General features: G+C 46.6%; 1 protein-coding gene across 3 annotated transcripts in view; it reads left to right on the forward strand.

Moving 5' to 3' along the window:
* Window positions 1-20,931, forward strand: part of SH3PXD2A (SH3 and PX domains 2A) — a 269,813-nt gene that overhangs the window by 67,636 nt on the left and 181,246 nt on the right. For all 3 annotated transcript variants that reach the window (XM_042804727.1, XM_042804803.1, XM_042804760.1), the window contains exon 3: window positions 9,509-9,584. In XM_042804727.1, coding sequence (XP_042660661.1) covers window positions 9,509-9,584 — 76 coding nt within the window. The remainder of the gene's footprint in view (window positions 1-9,508; window positions 9,585-20,931) is intronic.

Below are 20,931 nucleotides of genomic sequence, written 5' to 3' on the forward strand. Positions count from 1 at the left end.
GACCTGAGTGTTTGAAGCCCTGCAGCCTCCCACCAACCCATCCAGCCTTTGCACTGGGTCAAGCTGCTCCTTCCTGCACAGTCTCTCCTGGGCAGGATTTAGCCACTTGCAGTTTTTCCATTGTGAGACCCTTGAATGGCTCAGTAGTGTTAATGCACTGATAAACCCAAAATGCTCAGTGGAGCTACGCTGTATTTAAATCATTGGCTTGAAAGGGTTGAGATTTAAAGGAGGATGGAAGGTAAATATTTTTTTAAATTCCCATGTGATGTAGAAAATGGTGATTAATGGAAATGACCTTGCTGCTTTGCTCCCTTTCAGTGAAGCTCTTAGAGTTGCCACTGTGTTTAAAAATGGGACCTTTGCTCTGACAGAGCTGTCAGATGTAGTTCTGTTGCTGTCTGGAGGCCAGTGTTATGGGAGAGCTTGACCCTGCTCCCCTTTAATGTCCAATGGCAATTGTCACTATTACTGCAGTGTCTGTCACTGGAGCACGCTGGTCTCTTGCTGCTTATGTGCAGCCTGAAGGAACACTTTAAGGCATGTGATTTTTGTAAGGATAAAAAGTTGCAGGAGGTAAGGAAAGATGCTCTTCTGTTGAGGTCAGCTCTTTTCCCCAGCCAGCATTTTCACTGTACCTGCAGAGAGCCTTTTGGGACATGCCTAGGTCGTGCAGCCTGAGCACCTGGGCTGGCTCAGGATGTGCCAGCTCCAGAAAAAAAACACAAAATGCTTGTGCCCTGTGACAAAATTACAAGCCTTCCTGAGAAGCTAATTGACCTGATGGGGCATGGCATCTGCATGGCTCTGACATCTCTGCATGACCCTGCTGTGCCACATAACTGCAGCATTCATTTCTCCACACCTCTCTAGAAAAGGCGTTATGGTATGGCCTTACTTCCCAGGGATGCTGTCGGGACAAATCCACTGTAAATACCGCAGTAACAAGGGTCATATAATCATCATGGATAGATGAAAAAGTATGAAGTAGCCTTTGTCCAAGCATCTTCCAGTGTGGTTAAGTTGGATGAGGCCAGTCTAATTTAGCATTGGGGAAAGAAAATGCTTCTGGCAGGAGACATCAATAGCTGCTCTGTGAAAGGACAGTGTGGGCTTTCTGAGAAACTCTTCAGAGATGCACCAAGTGCCTCTGTCATCCCAAACCAGCACCTCTGAATGTTTCAGCCAGTCTCTGTTAACCGCAAATGCTGGGCTCGTTCTACAGAGCCTTGGAGAAAGCTGCATTTCTGTATGAAAAAAATACCAAATATCTTGATTGGGAAAGAGCATTCCATCTTTTGATGGATCATGTTGGGGAAAGACCCCCAGTCTCTGCTCCCTTCTTTCTCCTCCCCTGGCTGTTTTAGTTGGATACTGAGAAGCTTGTAAGATTTCCAAGATTTCTGGTGGAAATTTTCAGACCTGAGAAAGGCATTTTCCCATTTGGGGATTACACCATGCTGTAAATGTCTGTTCTCTTTATTTTATATGCGTTTTCCTGCTTTTGTTTGACTTTCTCATGGATTGCACTATATTTAATTCAGAACATATCCTATAGTGCTGTAATTGTCAGGCATGTCAGCCAGTTATCCAGATAGTTTTTGCCTTTTTTTTTCTTTCAAAATAAAAGGAAAGCCAGTTGCTGCTGCTTCTCAGGGACTGAATTAATGCACTTCTCTTGCATGCTGTGGTATCATATAACACCACGAGAGCGCCATTGTCACTGGCTGCCTGACATAATTATTCCTGCTGCATTGTGGAACCCATTACTGCTTTAGGAAGAGATGCAGTTTCACCTCCTTCTGCTGCATAAGGTGTCAGTTATACGTGTAAGCAGCTAACAGATGTGCTGTGCTGTGCTCAGTCTGTTTCATGCCCTCACCCAAAGATCTCCAAGTCTTTTTCAAACTTTTGCTAATTGCTATTATCTTCAGGAACAGCTCTGTTCTGGCTAATTTTGAAGGGATGGGAGTTAGGAAGACCTCCTGCTGTCTCATGTCTGTGAGAGCAAACTGGTTTGTTGTTCCTGTGAGAGGCTGAAGCAGAGGAGGAATAAAAAGAAGCTCAGTGTGACCCACAACTAGAGAGAATTCTCCAACAGCTGTATCCTGTGGAGGGATCTGCCCCAAAGGCAGTGGTTATGTTCCCTGTCATGCAAGTCCTTCTGTCATTCATCTCAGCGGGTATGGTCATGGGCTGGAGTAAATCGGATCCTTCCACTTGTGTCATGGGTGCTTCACTGATTAACCTTAGCAGAAAACCTGTCCTGAAATCAAACCATTGAAGAAGTGATCTCTAGACTGGCATATAGAAGGTGAATCTGTGGAGATGGGCTCTCATGTTCTCTACTCTCTTGCTTGTTTTCACCTGCTGACATTTAAATGCTGGTATGTTACCTGATGGCATGAGATCCGTTTGCTGGAAATGGTGGCTAACCATCTTCCTTAAGTGAAAGACCCCCTTGGATCATCTGGTTAACCAGGATTTGGAGTAAACTACAGATGAGCAAGCCCACAAATGGGAGGATAAGCATATCTGCAAACCACTGATAATACTTATTCCATTTGCTTCTGTCCTGCTGATTTTAGATGAGTACAGTTCCTCTGAATTCAGTCCCTGACTCCTGCTCTGCAGCATAAGGCTCAGAGCATTTGGTGGTTCTTGATTAAATCACATGCCACCTTCCTGAGATCTCTATCTCACTTTTTGCAGATGCAAAATCCCAGACAGGACCAGAGAGGTTTATCCATGGGAAAACTCCAGCAGATGACAGAATTCAGCCTAATTCCAGCCCTTCCCTTTCTTGCAGATCACACTGTTTATAACTCAAAATATAGCTGATGATGCTGTAACCATCAGTCATGTCAGCAAGCAGCACAGCTGGTTTTCAACTTCAAAATGAAAGGAAATTGCTGCTGCTCCTCAGGGTTTTAATTAATAACCCTTTATCTATTCTGGTATCCTACCTCCCCTTCTCATCTAAGCTTTTGTTACCGACATCAGGGACTTTCAACCTTTTCTGATTTGCAGATGCCCTGACTCCTCCTGCTGAGGGTGTGAGTTCCGTCATCACTAGTTTCAGATCGCTTGTAACACCTTTGCTTTTCTTCCAGTTTCATTGGCAGCCCTCTACTAGCAGTGTGCACGACCCCATATGCGTATGGATGCCTCCACTCCTCTGCCCCATCTCTTAGTTGGCTGTAGCCTCTCTTTCCTCCTTGGGACTCTGAGCTCAGATCAGCCTCGTGAGAAGGGATTACCAAGAGCTGGGATCACCAGGTGCCTGATGCCTAACTGTCTTGATGTACTTTACCTTTCAAGTGCAGCAGTGACTAAATTGAAGTGATTGTTGTCTTGCCTCATTTTTAGTGAAAACCACATTTTTCTAATGAGCACTTGGAAAAGGGGAAGTTAATATACCTCTTGGCATTCAGTGTAGAAAGACCACTTGAGTGACTGAGAGTAAGGTGGCAAACTCGCTGGTGTTTCTGGGGGCACCTTGCCAAAAATATGCTGTTCTCAGTCTCTTGGTTGTGGTTTGATTTTCATCCAGTATTTCTCTGGGACACAAGGAAATTAGACACAGCAGAGAGGGAACAGGGCCTCATCTCTCTCTGCAGAAGGCTGGAGTCCTGTGTCCCTTTGCAGCAGTGGATGTTGTTTAACTTGCCAAGGTAAGGGGTTTGGATGAAAGTAATCTGCAGGGTCTTTGTGTGTTAAAATAAATCTCCCACGATTGCAGTGCAGACCACCTGTGGGGCTTTGATTTTATCTGTGCACATAGAAAACCTACATCCACTTGAAAAGGAACCAACAAGATATGCAAGCTGATAAGAGATTATGTGGTGTCCTAATTTGCTCATTTTAAGAGGTGTGGAGAACTTCACTCTTCTGACTGGGGAAGAGTTAAAACTTCTGTAAGGAAGGAAGGGGAGGAACCAACAGCCCAGCAGGAAGCTCCAGCTAGAGTCTGTGGTGTAAGACATAGGTGGAGGTCAGGTAACTGTCTCAGTGGATTAATTTCAGATAATTAGATTTGGTCACAAACTTGAAAAACCTTGAGACCAAATCAGGAACAGAGTTCTGGCTCACAGATGCCAGAAGATCAGGCTACTGAACAGTTTATATGTTCATGTCCCCTGCATTGGATGGCTTACAGCGGAGTAAAAGCCCCTCTTGCAAAAGAGAAGTCACTCCTTAGTCTCAGGTGATGTAAGTCCTTATATCTGAAACAGAAAGAAACATTGTTTTATGAAAATCTAACCAAGATAAAGTAATAAATAAATCATTATCAGGAAGATGCTTGGCTTGTCATCATCCTCAGAGACACTACTTGTAGCATCTCAAGGGGCACTTGTTTTTTTCTGTTAAGATTTTTAATCAGGTGGTACCATCGCAAAGTGGATGGGGCTGAATCTTATTTTCACAGCAGAACTCTCATGAAGTGACTGCAGGTGTGGCTATTGCTGAACCCAAACAGTCCTTGTGTGCAGGAGCATCTCTTTCTTCATGGCATATTCGTGTTCTTAGGTAACGGTGACCTGAAGCAGAAGAGATGAGAAGGAAGATGCCCAGGAAAGTGTTTGAGTCACCATCCCTGGAGGTATTTAAAAGTTGTGTAGATGTGGTGCTTAGGCACATGGCTTAGTGGTGGACTTGGCAGTGTTAGGTTAACAATAGTTGGACTCAATGATCTCAAAGGTCCTTTCCAACCTCTATGATTCTGTGAAGTAACAGCTTAGCTGTAAACGAGGACACTGGCTACATCTCTTATGTCCGAATTACGTGTGAGGCAGCTTTCAGAGCTCCCTATATGTATACAAAAAGCATGGAGATTAAGTTATTTGCTTTTCAGTTTCTGGAGCTTGAAGGATGAATTGGGTCATGTTTGCAATTTATGCTTTGCACCATAAAAGCTAGAGTAGTTTTTGTTTGGTTGGGTTTTACAGTGAATGCTAATTCTCAAACAGTTGCTTGCTTCCTGGAGCTGGGACTTCAACAACAAGGCCGGTTATCATGAGAGTTGATATCACTGATATCTTCTTACTCCATTCTTGCAAGTCAAGTTTCACGGTTATGTGGAAGTAGTACAGAGTGGAGTGGGCCAGTACTTTGACCTTCATTTCATTTTAATGGGCAGCAACTCACACAAGTCATTCCCTTGATTTTTAATGGGATTAATTGCATGATCCCTGTAAGAAAGTAAAAGTCTGGACCACAAGGTTTGTAGCAGATTTTCTATATGAGTTTAGCACAGAAGCAACAAGAAAGCTGCTTGGAGCAGAAGGCAGGACTCCATACAAGACTTACATAGGAAAGCTGTTGGCAATCCCAGAGCAGTCTGGAGAGACAAAGCCTGGAGAGGTGATTTTGGTGGTGAGTTATTTGTGGACGTGCATCTGTTATGCCAGAAGCAGGAGTGGGATGTGTTTGTTCAGCCTGACTCCAGACCTGCTGCCTGAATGGGTGGGAACCTCACTTCCCAGTTTCCATATACCCTCCCTGTTTCCAAACGGATCCCCCCGCCCTGCAACACAGTGACATGGTAACGGATTTCTTTCTGCTATTCACACTGGTCATGGCTCCCCCCATGGTGACATTCACATACTAACATTTTTAAGCAGATGAACTGAGCTTGAGCTCCCCCAGGTTTGCCAAAACGCATTGCCTACTTGTGTTTTCTTGCCTGCCCAAAGGCAGCTACAACCCTAACTCCATCCTCTGGGTCTCAGCATCCAGACTTCCCTTCTTTCCCTTCATGCTGGCATGGTTTTACTCTAGGTGGCAAGATGACTTTCTCATTCAGCAAATCTTGTCCCGAAGTTAAATGTCATGTATCAAAGATGCCAGCAATAACTTGTGGAGACTGCCCATATCTGAGCAGAAGAACCTGGAGCATTAAGTGAAGGATTTTTTTAATCAAACATATGTATATTTGTAATAATAACAGTAATAATTTCCTTTAATGGAAAGACCTTTGTGTCAGATTAAAGAGCTTTCAACATTCAGATGCTCTGCAGACATCTAATTAAGTGAACTGAAAATCTGTTTATTGGTCTTTGACTGTTAATCATCCATGTGGGGAAAGTGCTGTGACTACCATGAGGAATTTCTGTGGTTCAACCCTAAGCTTCCATTCCTGGCTGCTTCACTTATCTCCCTGGTTAGTGTCTCCTCTTATCAGTGCCAGACTGAGTGGGGCTATTAGGCATTGACTCAGGATACCCCATCACATCTGGGAGATTTGGGATGTTTCATTCAGGCCCATTGCTGTTTTGTTTTTTTTTTTTTTTTTCCCCTGCATCTATCTCTTCCTCATCTTCTGCTTCACATCCTTCTCCATGTGGGGGGAGGATACGGAATTCTGCTTTTCTAGGATTTTAGGTCTAACTTGCACTGGCTTTAAATGGCAGAACTGGTAGCAGGGAAGTACTGAGGAAGGCTCCATGCATTTCTGTTGCTCTTTGTTTGGCTTTAATATCCTGAAGGGTTTCCTATGCTGCAGAGCCAAAGGGCAATCATTACCTTCCAGTCTGTGTTGCAGGTTCTCTGTGCCGTTACTACTCATCTGCACAGATGTGGGGAGTGCTTTTTTAGGCATTAATGAAAACAGCTGGGTAGAGAGGCAGGTGCATAATTGCTTCGCTGCAGTTATGTCGTTGCTCAGATCCTTTTTAGGTCTGTTGGGTTTCCCATGTCATGCCTGAGATTCAGCCAGTGGTTTCCTCCTGAACCTCCTGCGCAGCTGCCCAACACCAGCCTCTCTCTATTGCTGGGGCAGTACAAATGTGTCATCCAACTTGTTGGTCCTGGGGCCAATCCACAAGCCAGTGGCAAGTGTCATCTGGGGTCAGGATCTTGGAGAGGGACTGTCACACTCCTCCATGGGTGCTCAACCCTGTCTGGCCTTTTGCAGGAGCAGCAACTTCACTCCTTGTCTTCAGTTTTGCAGAAACGTGTGCAGGTTGCCCACTGGGATATTGGCTTATATATTGCAGAAGATGAGAAATCTTCTATGCTTCCCAGGGCCTTTGCATTTAGACAGTCTGTGTTGCCATGAATTGCATCGGTGGCCTCCTGAGCACCTCAGCCTCCCCCCAGCTCCCTGCCATCCAGACCCTCCCAGCAGAGGCAAGAGCTGGGGCGGAAAGTGCAGTCTAGGAAAGTTTAGCCAAACTCTTCCAGCTGCAGTTTATTGTATCTATTTTGTTGATATCCACCCTTTAGATAAATAGCGCTAAGTTATACACATTGTGACTCTCTTGATGTGGTTAAAAAGGCTTGTATTAGCCAAGCTAATCTAACTCCAAGAATAATCATGGGAATTTGACTGTATCAGTTCCAGCTTGAATCAGTCACCATGCAGTAAAGTAGGAATTGCCTTCCCCACTAAAAGTGTAGCAATAGTGAAACTTCAAGTCAATCGGTGGGGATTCCCTCCCCCTCTTTTTTTTTTTTTCTTCTCTCTGAACAAAACTCTTGCCTATGCCTGACCTCAGACACCCGGAGCTCTACCTACAAGAAAACAAAATTTCCCATTTTCAATAAAAACCATGTCTCTGTAGGCAGAAAAGTGAGTTAGCTAACAATCCGCAAAGCTATGGTCTATTTATTTAGCAGGCTGACTCCCTGATGGGGAAACATGTGGTATCTTTTAACTTTTTCTCCTGCACAGATGTTCCTTCTATTCCTGAGTTTCCTCTTGATCTTTTCTTTGCTGTACCATATGTTGAAAATGCTGGAGATGTTGTGTGCGATGGAAGAGGAGAAGGATTCTGTGTGCTTAAAACAAAAACAGTAAAAAAAAAAAAAATCTGACTGTTTTTTTCCCCATGTTAGCAAAAAAATATTTTTTAAAGGAAATCTGTTGAGCTAGCAAAACCACTGTTAACTCACACACCCTCACTGTTGGACACATAGCATTGATGTGATGAGATTAAATGCTGATTGACCAGCCCCCTGCTCCATGCAGCTTTTTCTGCCACTTTAGATATTTGTATTGAGTTGCAGACCCAGTTCAGGTGAGGAGATAAGGGTCTTGCAAGGTCAAGTAACAGGGCTACTTGTTTTCCTTCCTGACCTTCCTCAGAGGCAACAGGGCCTGTGAACTGTGGGTTGAAAGATATCTCTCCTGGTCTGTTAGAAACGAGTCACTGGGCTGGCAGGAGCTTCAGTGTTCCTCCAGCCCAGGCGAGCTGTGTAGGATCAACAGGGACATAGAATATTGCATTGTATGTCTGAAATGTGGGAAAAAATTAAATAGAATATGAAGATTTGGGTATTTATCTTAGTAGCACCACAGGCTGAATGACAGTAAAAAGGTGCAGCAAGTGGATGGGAGGGGTGAGAGGCTCTGGCAGTATCAGAGTTGGGGATGGTCTCTCTCGGGCAGGTCCATGAAGGTGCTGGTGGAGCAGATGCGTCTTTCCTTTCTGGCCGAGGTTGTGCCTGGCCTTTTGGCTGGTGTTCAGCCTCAGTGGTACTGGTCCATCCAGGCTCATCGCCCAAAGAGAAATTATAGGGGTCATTTAGGAGCATCAGGTCAGCATGTTGCTTTCCTAGGCTTGCTTCCATAGAAAGCCACTGGTGGTCAGAAGTCTGCTCTACCATGCAAGCTGGCCATAGCCATCAATGCCCCTTTGAGCTTCTCAGATTGAAGTCTGGTTGTGGCTCTGCGATACAACAGGATCCTGAGCCTAGTTGGCTCTTAGGGGTGTGTTAGAAACAGGTGGTTGTGATGGGCAGGGTTTAGGAGCTGGTGGGGTAAGATCTTAGCAGATGTGGGTGAAACTCTGTCTCAGGTGCTCCATAACCATGTGCTGAAGAGTGCTTGTCACCGCCTGAGAGCACACCCACCTTGAGCTGTTCTTTCTGGCCATTCATGGTGGTGGCATTTTCCGTGATGCTCTGCTCTCCAAGGCCTCCATCTCTGCTGCCCTTTCTCTGCTGTCATCCTCCATGTAGGGACTGCAGTGGAAGAAATTCCCCAAAACCCCATCTCTCTCTCCCTGGGAAAGCAGGACTACTCTTACTGGACCAGGGTAGTGGGCAGTGCCTTGTCAGCAAGCAGGCGAAGAGGGTGTTTTATTAAATACACTTTAATCTGGTTGCTTGAACAGCATTTTTAGCCAGGCGGGTGGTCTGTCACATGAACAGGTAAAAACTGTCTCCACCAATGTGGGCAGGCTGTGGATTAGAGACAAGGCGTGTGTTTTGTAACGGAGAATGAGAGCTTAATTTTAGAACAGTGGCAAGACCAGGCTCAGATGTCTGCCTGGGCCCTGTCCCAGCTCCTCTGTGCTGCCAGAAACTTGCCCTCCCTTTCTTGGAGTGAACTGTATCATACCTTTTTATGTGCAGGCTTCCCTGCAACAAGGCAGAGTACGTCCTGCAGTTGCTTTGCTTTGCTAATCCTCTTTTAAACCACACACAGACCAAGAGATCCCCTGGTCCCTATGCGGCCAGCCCATGTTTTCCCCCTAAGATGTTTGTTCTGTTTCCTTTGCAGATGCAGCTTTTGGACAAGTTCCCTATTGAAGGAGGCCAGAAAGACCCCAAGCAAAGAATCATCCCTTTTCTACCAGGTAATACTGTGGGGAAAGTCCTATATGTAAGTTTGGTGAGAGCAGTTGGGGACTGCAGTTCCTCAACCACCGTCTCCAGTGTTTTTTGTGACCACTCATATAAATACCTTTTCCCTGGGAGCTCATACATGCAGCCTTGTGACACCAGACCTCCACCTCCTCCTAAAATAACTGTCATGGTGTTTAGGGATCCCAGAGGATCTTGCATCAGCTGTTCAGGTTCAGGTTGGCTCGTGCCCTGACACACAGAGGGAGTCGATGGCTTCTGGGGGGCTGTGCCTGTGGGGTACAACCAGTCAGCCTGAGGTTGGGCCACCAATTGGGAGGCCACAGGAGACCAGACACATAGTTGTCTTCGTTTCTGGATGCTGTGGCTCTGCAGACACTGTTACTGTACAATAAGGAATTAATTATTAGAGTTGCCACTGGGATATAAATGAAACTTAAAGAAGGTTAAATGCAAACAGGGATTTCTGCAATGCTGTCCAAAAAGGTAAGTATCTCTTTGGCTTGAGCCGCTGTCCTTCTGAGAGCTTTCAGAGAGGGCCTGGACATGATGGATATCCTCTCCTCAGAGTAACAGCACACACTTCCACACAGCTTCTTCCAGCAGTGACTGCAGGGATGGCATGGGGGAGATGAGCCAGACCACAGCGTGCTCTTGGAAATGCACGCTTGGGCCAGCTCTCTATTGTCTGACTGCACGATTCTGGCTGTTGGCTTAAAGTTTGGCTCACTGCACTGTCTGCCAGAATAAATGGTGTATTTTCAGACTGTTAAAAGGTCTGTTCTCTCTTTAACTTTAAAAATGAGATCCCGGCTCTTCCCCAAAGGTCTGTAGAGAGACTCTGGGATGGGAGGGCTTAGTCCTCTTCAGGAGCATGTTGCGGTCCCTGATGCTGTTTGAAGGCAGAGCAGCTGCTCCAGATGTGTGGTGAGTGCAGCTCTAGGGCTAGTGGGGAAGCAGGGCCGTGGAAACCAGCAGCACAAATACGTGATGCAAGCATTAGAGCTGCAGCAGGGCAGCATGGCAGCCTGGCAGCCTCCCTGGACCTTCTGGAAGGCAGCCCCAGGATCGGGGTTTGCTTTCTGCAGTGCTCTGTGCTGCAGCCAGACCCTCTGCAGCCAGGGGGAGGTGGTGTTGCCCTCCATTTCCAACCGGGGATGAAGAGAGGAGTCCAAGCATGGGCTCTCTTTTTAGCTGTGCCACCAGCAAACTCATAGACAAGTCACTTTGTTAAACCTCTGTCTGATGAGGATGGATACTGCTGGCCTGCCTTTCTTGCTGGAAAGCATTTTGAGATCCTTTAAAATCACTGTACCAGAGTGCAAATAGCTTTAGGTGAGGTGCTGCAGGAAAATCTCTATCTGCAGGTAACAGTTGTTCTTCCTGTACTGACCATCAATGGCCCACTTCTTTTATGTTGTCCTAGAAAAATATTGGCTGAATGCAGGTGACTGATGCTCAGCCTGCGTGCAGTTCCTAGTGATGGATGTTCCGATACATGGGTGGGTGATATTGCAGAGGGTGAGATACATCCCATATGCCCATTACAACACTTCCTACCCTTCCCAGCCTCCAAGAACATGAGAGAGATTGTACTGCTGTGTGTCCTTGAGGGGAAGAGTTATATCTGGAAAACATTTGGGTTGACTTAGTGTCCCAAAGAGAGAAGCTGACAGAATAGAATAGACCTCAGCTGCATTTAATTTAAAATTTCTGTGATATACGTTCTACTTTTGATATCAAATCTCTGCCTCTTTCTTGTTGAACTGCTGCAAAGCCCTTGTTGCTTTACCCAGGAACAAGGTGACTCAGCTAAATGTCAAACACTGTCAAACTATGTTAAATAAACTAGCTGCCATAATTAGAATACACATGGCATTTCTGCAGCTGGAGCTGGGGATTACTGAAACGAATACCTAGCTATAAACTGTCTTAATTAAAAAACAGCAGGGCAGATGTTTGTACTTAAATCCTACTTTTATGAATATGTTATGATCTTGCTTGCTTATTATGGGCCTGATTCAGCCAAGCTGGAGTGACTCTGCGTGCTGGGTTCTGAGTGCCTGGGGTTTGCTCGTCCCACTTGCAGGCTTGACTTCCCCACATCAGGTCTGGTTTAGAAAGTCAACATATGGCAGTCCGTGACTCCCACTTGTCAGCAATGCTGTGGTGCTCTCCCGAAACATAGGCATGACCTGAGCCTGGGAATTGAGGAGCCACCTTTGCAGATCACTTTGCCATGGCAGAGGGTGCATACGGGCCTGGCTGGCAGGTCACCCACAGCGTGGTGGAGCCGCAGCAGCAGCCCATGCAGCCACACATCTCCTGCTGCAGCGAAGGGCTGGAAAGGAAGAACGGAGGGATAGCTGCAGCAGGTTGGGCCAAAGGGCCACCCAACCCTGGTGGTGTCCTGTTGTGGGTCCCAAAGGAGGAGTGCAATCTCTCCCTTTCTGTACCCTGATTGTTTAGCAGTTGCATCAGGGGTTGGGGGATCCAGGACTCTGGGTCTCTTTCTGGCGTGGAGAGAGAGAAGAGAAGAGCTCTAAACCAAGAGATGGATGGTTTTTGGGACACCCTCTTGGTCTATCCATGGTCATCTGGATGACAGACAGGGCATGCAGAGGGTGTCACTGGGTGAAAGCAAGCTCCTGCATCTCCTTCCCACAGGGAAAAGGCTAGTGTGTGCTCAGTTGTCACCCCGGTAGGATCAGGAGCACTGGTCAGCTATGGATCTGGAGCAAGAGGCTGAACAGTGCACGTCCTGTTGCTTGGGCACAGTCATGCTATGTCTCATCTTACCCCACAGAAAGCAGGGATGGTGGTGCACAGTCCTGATTTATGAGGAAAATAAAAGGTGTCCCACTGCTATGTTCATCTCTCAGCTGTACATCTCTCTCCCTCCCACAGTCTGCACAGACTGCAGATTCCCTGGGTACTATAAAGTGTTTTGCTACATGTTTCATCCCCATCTGGGTGCAGATGGCTACTGCTTTGCTGACCAGTTATGTGTTGGCTGTGATTTTTACTTTACGCACAGATGGTAGCCCCCTTTGTACTCACCACTGCTGGTTTAGGGTGATTAAGTTGTTTGCACATTACTGGGCAAGGTGCCTCCCTGTTGGGGCAATCAAGCTTTAGTATTTGACTCTGCTGGAAGCCTTTTACCTGTAAAAAACAAGGAAAGTATAATAGAGTTCAGAGACATGCCTTCCAAAGAGAGACCATACTGGGTTCAACAGCACAAAGGTGCAGTTTTTATTTACTCTAGACACCTTTATCTTATTTTTACCAATTTCTTTCTTCATATTTATTTTTCCCCCATTCCCCTCTTACACAAATATGGACTCTACAGCTTTCACTGCCATGAAGAGGAGCAAGCAAATAATAGTGTCAGACCATCCTGTAAAAGATGTCCTGTGGATAATTTTGTAGTTTTATTTTGCTTTTGAGTCAATCTCCTGCCTTAAATTTTTCTGTGAGGTTTTTGGTTTGGTTTGGTTTGTTTTTTTTACCGTGCCAAGAGGACAAAACTGATATTTTTCCTCCCCTTTCCCTATTTTATCTTCTTCCCATGAGCCTTCCCTTTCTTCTCCTGATCTCCCTTTTCACTGTTGGAAAAGTCTGTATCAGGTGAGGTGAGGTAGAAGAAAACCACATAAGAAACCCTGTTCGTGCGGTGGCCAGAGAGCATTTTTGTACTTGGTGGTATGAAATTTTTGTTTGGGAGGACAGAGGGAGACTGTGGAAGAGTTAGAATAAAATTTGCTGCAAAAACTCCTTTCCAGACCAAAGACGATTTGTCACTGTAAGAAGACAGATGAAAAGAGCTCTTTGGCTGTAGCAGTGTGGCTGTTGGTTGAGTCCTTTTGCAATGCACTGATTTCTCCGTCATGTCTCCTGCTGCATATCTGAAGAGTGATTTTTGGAGCGGGGACTCGAAGCTTTGATTCCTCCCTGTCAGATACATTTATAACTGCACCAGCAGAAAGAAGAGGTTATGGATTTGGGGTCCCTATTTCAAGAATCTTTAGGTAATTTATGAAAGAACTTCAGCTGGAATGAGATGACTAGTCTGCTGAGCTTCTGAAGAACACTGTGGCAAATACAAATGGCAAAGACAGGGCAATGTAACTCTGGGATTAACAGTTTTGCAGTGATTGACTCCAGGGCTTGCATTGTTTTTCATTTCTCCTGGCACTAAGTGGAAAAGCCATCTGGAGGCAAAGCTGAAGTTGGAGGGATGTCAGCTCTTCTTGCTCCACTGTGTCTTCCGAGGTGCAGCCTTGGGGAAGACGTGCTGCATTGCATGAAATCATCCCGTTGTGCTGGCTACTGGGCTGCAGATCCCTGCTGTGGAGAGAGGCTTGGGCTTTCCATGGCACAGAGGGCTGGGCATTGAAGATGGCAGCCCCTTGCACTTTCTACCCAGATTCCAGCTTGGTCCCTGCCTGGACTTCAAACCAGTTTTGAGCCCCACTGGAAAAACAGGAGGTTTTTTTGCATAGGCTGTGCTGGAAGAGAAAAATCCTCATGAGGTACCTGCTTTGCAGCTTCCCTGCTGCCTAGAGAGGGAGACATCCTGCTGGAGGAGACTGCTTTGTTTGCCTGATTTTCCTTACCCTTGGGAAGCTGAGTCTCATCCCAGGGGACCAGGAGCGTCAGTGCAGGCTGCCCTACCAGATTGGGCAGGCAGCTACAGAAGCAACACCCCAGCCTAGCTCCAGTCCAAGCCTCCAGTGGTTGGGAGCCTCTGACAAAGAGGCACCTTTTCTCTTCTTTTCTTTCCCACTCGGATTTTCCTCCTCCCTTGATTAGGGCAAGGAAAGAGGAAACCATTCCTTTTGGGGCATGTGCTGCCAGCGGAGCTGGCGTCTGCATCCCAGGGCACTGGGAGGGATGCCAACGTGGTAGGTGAGATCTCACCAGCCATTGTCTGGCCCTGCTGTGCCCTGAGGAGACAAAACACCCCAGCATCATCTCAAAAGGGTCTCTGGGACTTTCTCCTTCCTCAGCCCTGAGGCAGCAAGAACACATGGTAGGCCTGCTGAAGCATTTTAAGGACAGGCAGCAAATACAGGGCGGTGGGAAGATCCCTGCAGGTAGTGCAAGTTTGGCCTGGTTTTTTCCTCCCAAGCTGCAGCATGCCAGCGACGGTGGGTGGGGAGCAGGGCGAGCTGCTCTGCGCCGAGAGGGCTTTGCCCGACTGCTTGATCTCTGGGTAAGGCTCCCGGTTCCCCAGAGAAGCCCCAGCCTCTCCTCCTTTCCTTGGCCTGGGGTTTGCTGGAGGTTGTTCCTCCAGCACAGCCCAAGCCCCATGTGTGAGTCAGGAGGGTGGCGGGAAGGGAGAGGTGTGGTCGCAGAGGGCGCGGGAGGCCATCCCAGCGCCGCCCAGATACCTGGGGCTGGTGAGGGGTGCCGGCAGGCGGGGAGCGCTGGCGGCGGGCGGGAGCCTCCCCGTTTTGCACAATGCACAAGGATGGGGAATAACCCCTCGCCAACACCGGCCAGGACCTTTCTCGCCTCCGTTTCTGCCGCTCGCAGGCTGCAGTGGGGAAGGAGATCTGCCGATGAACTGCATTCCAGGTGGATATGGCTGCTTTTCGTTTTTGGTTTGGTGTGTTGGGTCTTCTCTTTTTTTTTTTTTTTTTTTTTTTTTTTTTTTTCCCCTCCCGTTTCCAATGCTGTCTTTGGGGAGGAGGAAGCTGAGGAGAAGGGCTTGAGCAGGTTTACAACAGCAGGATTTTGTCCATGGTGATGAGAGCAGCTTTTTTCCTCTCAGCTGTGTGTATTCCAGATTTGCTCCTTTTGTTTTGCTCCGGGCTGGAGGAGAAACAGCATTTTGTTCAGAGATCTTGAGCGGTTATTCTTGTGCTGAAGCAGAGATGACAAACTCATCCTAACCACCAGCACCATGGTGACCTTCAGATCTAGCAGTTCACGTTCCACCTGTGTAAATCAAGACCTGGGTCAGCAAAATTAGTATGCAGCCATGTGTAATTTTGTCAAAGGTGCTGCATTTCAGCAGTGGTCAGTGCATGCAAGGTGTTTTCAACGTTTATACTGCCACCTCGGGAGGCAGCGGGCACGGTAACTGTAAGGGGCATGATCACCGAGGAGGACCCTTAGAAATCTCAGAGATATTCTTACTGCAGGCTGTTTTCTCCTTTGGAGAGGTGCTTGCTAACTGGGCATTTAAAAGGAAATGTATTCCCTGTCCTAAATCTTAGCTGGATTTTATGTGCAAAAATATATTTAATTTCAGACTTATTTTCCTTTTTTTTATTATCCTCTCCTGCAGCACTCTGAGCCAGGGCACCAAGATTTTAGTAAATGTTTTTAACTTTTCCTTGGAGTAATTTTGAATTCCTGACTTACACGGAAATTAAGTACGGCAGCAGTTCAGAGCAGGTCAAAAAGTAGCTTAAAGGTTAAAAGAAAAAGGAGAGATCAAATGAAATTCTCTTTATCTTAGACACAGTCATATCTTACTTTTTAGATTACAATATGAATTATATTGTCTTCAATGGCATTCCTTTAGTATGCAGAGGTAGTCTTGCAGGCATGATAGGCTCATACATGCACACAGAAAAGAGACTCAGATGCCTGGTTTGCTGAGCCTTACCCGTGTAACACAAATAACTGAGATATTCTGCTGTGCTTTCCTGAATGTGAGGCAGAAAACTTTCTCAGATGGAGAAAGAGGGGTTCTGCCCCCCATCCCCTTCTACCCACCTGCAGTAAATCAGTGTCACAGATTCCTGTCCCCATCTCAGAGGAGCTGCCAGAGGATGAGAAGGTGACCTGTGGCACTGCAGCATGGGGTGCTGGAGGCTTGAACAGATATGGAGAGCTTTTTGGGGGCCACTCCATAATGCAATACAATTTCCTTTTAATATATATATTTTCAGTTTTTATGCCTGTTCTTTGAAAGAGAAGAGTGCTTCCAGGTTTAAAATAAACTTATATTTGAGCCAGGGTAGCGTGTTAGCAAGACAGCTAACAGGTCTTTGGCTTGTTTCCACTCCAGTTTATTTAGGACTTGGGTGATGCTGAGCCTCTGGTGAGCTGCTCTTCAGCAGCTCCTATTGTTTGAGAAAGCATTTTCTATTGTTTCTTTCTATTTTCTGCCTTGCTAGGAGAGCTATTGCGGAAAATTCATCTCCTGTCTCTCACAAGAGGAGAATGGATTTCCTGTCGGCTCCGGGCTTGAAGGGAAAGCAGGGACTGCCGGGAGGAAGTGGCTGTTCCTCGGCAGAGCGGCGGGAGGATTGATGATTTCAAGGGGGGCAGGCAGGCATGTTATTTTCTTCAGGCTCCGTGAAGATATTTTTAGGGTTTAAGTCTTTTCTGGTTGAAAGATGGTCGTCAAGTGTGAGGTCATAGGATGCTCTTAGGCTGCTTCCTATTGAAGAAGCTGTGGAAAAGGCAGCCGCCAGTGACCGCTGGCTTTCAGAGCTGCCCGCTGAGGAAGGGGCCTTAACAAGCCCCTCAACAGAGTGCAGGGCAGCTTTTGGTTTTACACACTGAGCCTTTTTCACAGGCATCGTCAGGTCTTCTGGAGGTCTCTGGGCGTTAATAGGGCATGAGCCAAAGCGCTGCTTTCACAACAAAAGGAAGAAAAAGGGACGAAAAGAAATTAACAATGCTGGCATCTGCCCAAGTACCTGATCCTCTTCCCTCTCTTTTAGTCTCTTCTGAGTCCTTTCTCAGTGTACAGATGCAAAATCCACCGGTCGGCAGCTGAAACGAGGGGCTGGAATAGGAAAAACCTACAGAATATTTTTTTCTGGGGCTAGTACCTGCCCCTCTCACACAAATTAAGAGCTGGTATTTTGCTCAACCAGAAATCACCTCTAGGCAGAAATCAGCATAGGCAGAGCATGATGTGCCTCTCATTAGATCATGTGAGTCTGCTGATGAGAGTTTTGTAATGAACAAGCCACAGTTTCAAGGGAAAACAAAGAATGGAAAGGGGTTTTGGTTTGGGTTCGCTTGAAGTCAGCATTAATGGGGATTATTTTTATTTTTTTTTTCTCAGCACTGGATGCTAGATGGAAAAGGCCAGGGCAGGTTTTCAGTGCAGTATAGCTGCCTGGACTCCTTAGGGAAATATACAGACGTTTTTACTCAGAAATTAGTTGGATTTTGATTCTTGTTTTTAAAGGCAATAAATAAACACGATTATAGACTTGAAAAACAGTTTGAGCTGCATTGGGCTCGTCGTTTCCTCAGGCAGCCGTTCCAGATGAGTGTGCCCTCTACTACTATAATTACTTTTTAAAAATAACTCTGCAAGTCTGTAATCTAAAGTGGGTGGTATGTAGCAAGTCTGAGAGCATTCTTCATTCAACCCACAAGCTGGGGAGAGGGTGGCTTTATATAAGGGTTTGCTTGTCTTCATCTCTGGGTTGAAATCTGACTTTTTCCCACAATCCATCAACAAATGGCCCATATAATGAAAGTACTTTTTAACACGGGAGACAAGCTTGCCAGGGACTCAGATGGCTTTGCAGCCGCACAGGCTCGAGGTACTCCCTCTGGATGTTACTCCACTGCCTAATTTTGTCTGCTCTATTCAGATATAGGGTGCCTGGGAAAAAGAGGAGAGCAGAGCCCTGCTGAGATTCACAGCTAAGTAATAGTCTAGACCTCAGTTTGAATCTGTTTTCAGGCCACTTTGCCTTTTGGCTGGGCCAGCTGATTTATTTATATACTCACATGCTTAAAATAGGTTGTGATTATTTTTTTCCTGTGGATTGGAAACAATGAACCTGGGAATTTGCTGCTTGATTGCACCTGATTTCTCCTACTTTATTTTCTCCATCTATTAAGCTTTTTGCGTGCTGATGTTCTTAAGTGTGGTGTGTTTGCAGACCTCCCTGCTCCACAATGCAGCTACTTTCAGGCTCTCATGAACATGTTTGTCCTTATTCATAAGGGGATCTTTATACTCAGGAGCAGAATGAGGGGATACCACAGTCAGGGGTTTGCCAAACTGAATCTATTTTCACTATAATGAAATAACCCATGACAGTGTCTGCCCCCCCGTTATTTTTTCTTAGGGTTGTAGTCCTGTTTAATGGGAAAGCTGAGGTGGAGAGAGGGAAATAACATGAAAATTAGAAAGAGGAAACCAAGGGCGGGTAGATGAGGAAAATAAAGTAAGTCCTAGAAGTGGGAAATTCAATCCTCTTGAGCTTCTCCCATTCAGAGAGGTGCTAATACAGGCCCCAGGCTTATACTCAGGATGGAGGTAATTAATGTTTGCTCTCAAATTTCCTTGGGTCTGAAGTTAAGCACTTTCACCATGTCATTTTCTATCAGGGTTTTGCCACCTCTAAATAAAGAGCAGAAAATTACATTCCTTCTGCTTTTACATCCTAAGCATCAGCAAGTTCAGACTTGCAGGTTCCTTCTCATATTCAAGGCTCTGAACAGCACAGGGCTAACCTGGTATAAGCAAAACATTTACCATTTGGTTTGGCCCTTTATGATGTTTTACTGGAGGTCTTTGGGCTGGTGGGAAGACCACTTTTTCAGTGAGTGCACCATTAGATGTGATTCCTACCAAATTCTTCCAGTACTTCCCACCAAACACAGGATATCTTGGTACCCTCTCAGGCAAGCAGTAAAACCATCAGACTGGAGTACAGGGTAAAGGCATTTGTGCCTATTCCCACTAGGCAGTGTCGTCACTGCTGGTCTATTTAAATCATTAGATGCAGAGTGCAAAAGGGAAAATATTCCTATCTTAATCCCGGCTCTTACAAAATAGAGCAAATGCAGAATTGTGTGTTTAGCAGATTTCCTCTTGGGAAGAGAAGTCTCCTATAGATAATAATCCTTTTAGCAACATCTCCAGTGAATGAGGCTTTGTCCAAAGAACAAAGAAAAAGTCTCAAGCTTGAAATATGCCTGAATTTCCTGAGTGCACTCGCCACCGCGTGCAGGCAGGAAGCTGTGTTAGTCTGGTTTGGATGTTTGCTCTGAAGTGGCATAAACAGAGTGTTGGGTCTCCCGGGATCCTGATCTGACCTGCGGACCAGGGGACAGGGGTTTCTCTAAGCTGCAGCTATGAGAAGGACTACCACAGTAATGCAGCTCTCTGCCCATGTCCCTGACTGTCCTGTCTCCCCTCTGGCCAAATCCATCCTCTGAACATCCCGGGTGGATGCAGGAACTGGCAGCAGAGATGAGTGGTACAGCCACAGTAGACTCAGCACACGCGGGTGTTAAGCTGCCAGCCAGCAGGGAACTCATTTCCTGCACAATTATGAAAACAGCTGATCTGTGACATTTTAAGAAGGGGGAGAAAATACAGGGCAGGGGAAGGAAGGCCCCGGCTACATAAATATTTACTTTTGTACAATGTCCCAGCCACCCCCTTCTCCCAGGGGCTGGGAGAATAAGGGGTTGCTTGCTGCTGGCTCTGGTACGTGGTGACAGGGGATGGGAGAGTCACCAGTGGGCTGCCCGCCGCTGGAAGGAGCATGCTGTCTGCCAAGCAAAAGCTGCTCTGCTGGAGTGTGATACTGCCCTGCTTGACCCTTGTGCTCCCTGCTGCATCCCACAGCCAGGGATCTGCTACTGGACCACCAAGAGCTTGCTTGAACCACCTGCCGGGGCCCCTTTTCCTGCTCCTTGGTCTTGCTCTAACAAAGCCAAGCTAGTGAGGTATCCCTGCTCCTTCCCAGAGAGCAGCCTTGGGAAGGGGAGTGGGAAAATGAAGGCACGAAGCTTTCAGGGTAGTGCTGCTGCACGCAGATGAGGTGTCCAGGACTGCAGCATCTCATGTGAGGCCATCACCATATCACACGCCCACCGCTAGCCAGGTCTGGAGCAGACATGAGCCATGTTGTATGCAGTGGAGGCACTTGCTAGAACTGATTGAAAACGATGCTCAGACACAGGTCAAAAAAAGACACTCAGAGATGGGGAAAAGATTTTCTTTTGATCGTGGCATTGATGACCTGTGATATAGTTCCAGTTTTCAATTTCTTTCCCTCACCCTAGACAAAAATGTTATTTTTTCCAGCTCCATCAAAGAGGGGGTGAATTGACACTCTTCGGTCTATAAATGCTGCTCAGTTGTCCTTTCATTAGCCCTGCTTGGCCAGGGTGCCCAGTGCAGTGCCATGCAGACGCTGTGTACATTTGACACAATATCTGACTTCCAGGCCAGCTCCGAAGTCCCTCCCGTGTGTACTCAGCGGGTGGAGGGCAGGCTGCGGTGTGCTCTGCCTGAGGTCCAGTTAGTCTGTGTTTGTAGCCAGGATTGTACCATCTGAGCCATGTTTTTGCAGTACGTCAGACTGTGAAGGCTGTGTTAACATGGGGTGA

The sequence above is a fragment of the Tyto alba genome, unplaced genomic scaffold (genome assembly GCF_018691265.1).
Source record: "Tyto alba isolate M040663 unplaced genomic scaffold, T.alba_DEE_v4.0 Super-Scaffold_1, whole genome shotgun sequence".
In the NCBI taxonomy this organism is placed as follows: domain Eukaryota; kingdom Metazoa; phylum Chordata; class Aves; order Strigiformes; family Tytonidae; genus Tyto; species Tyto alba.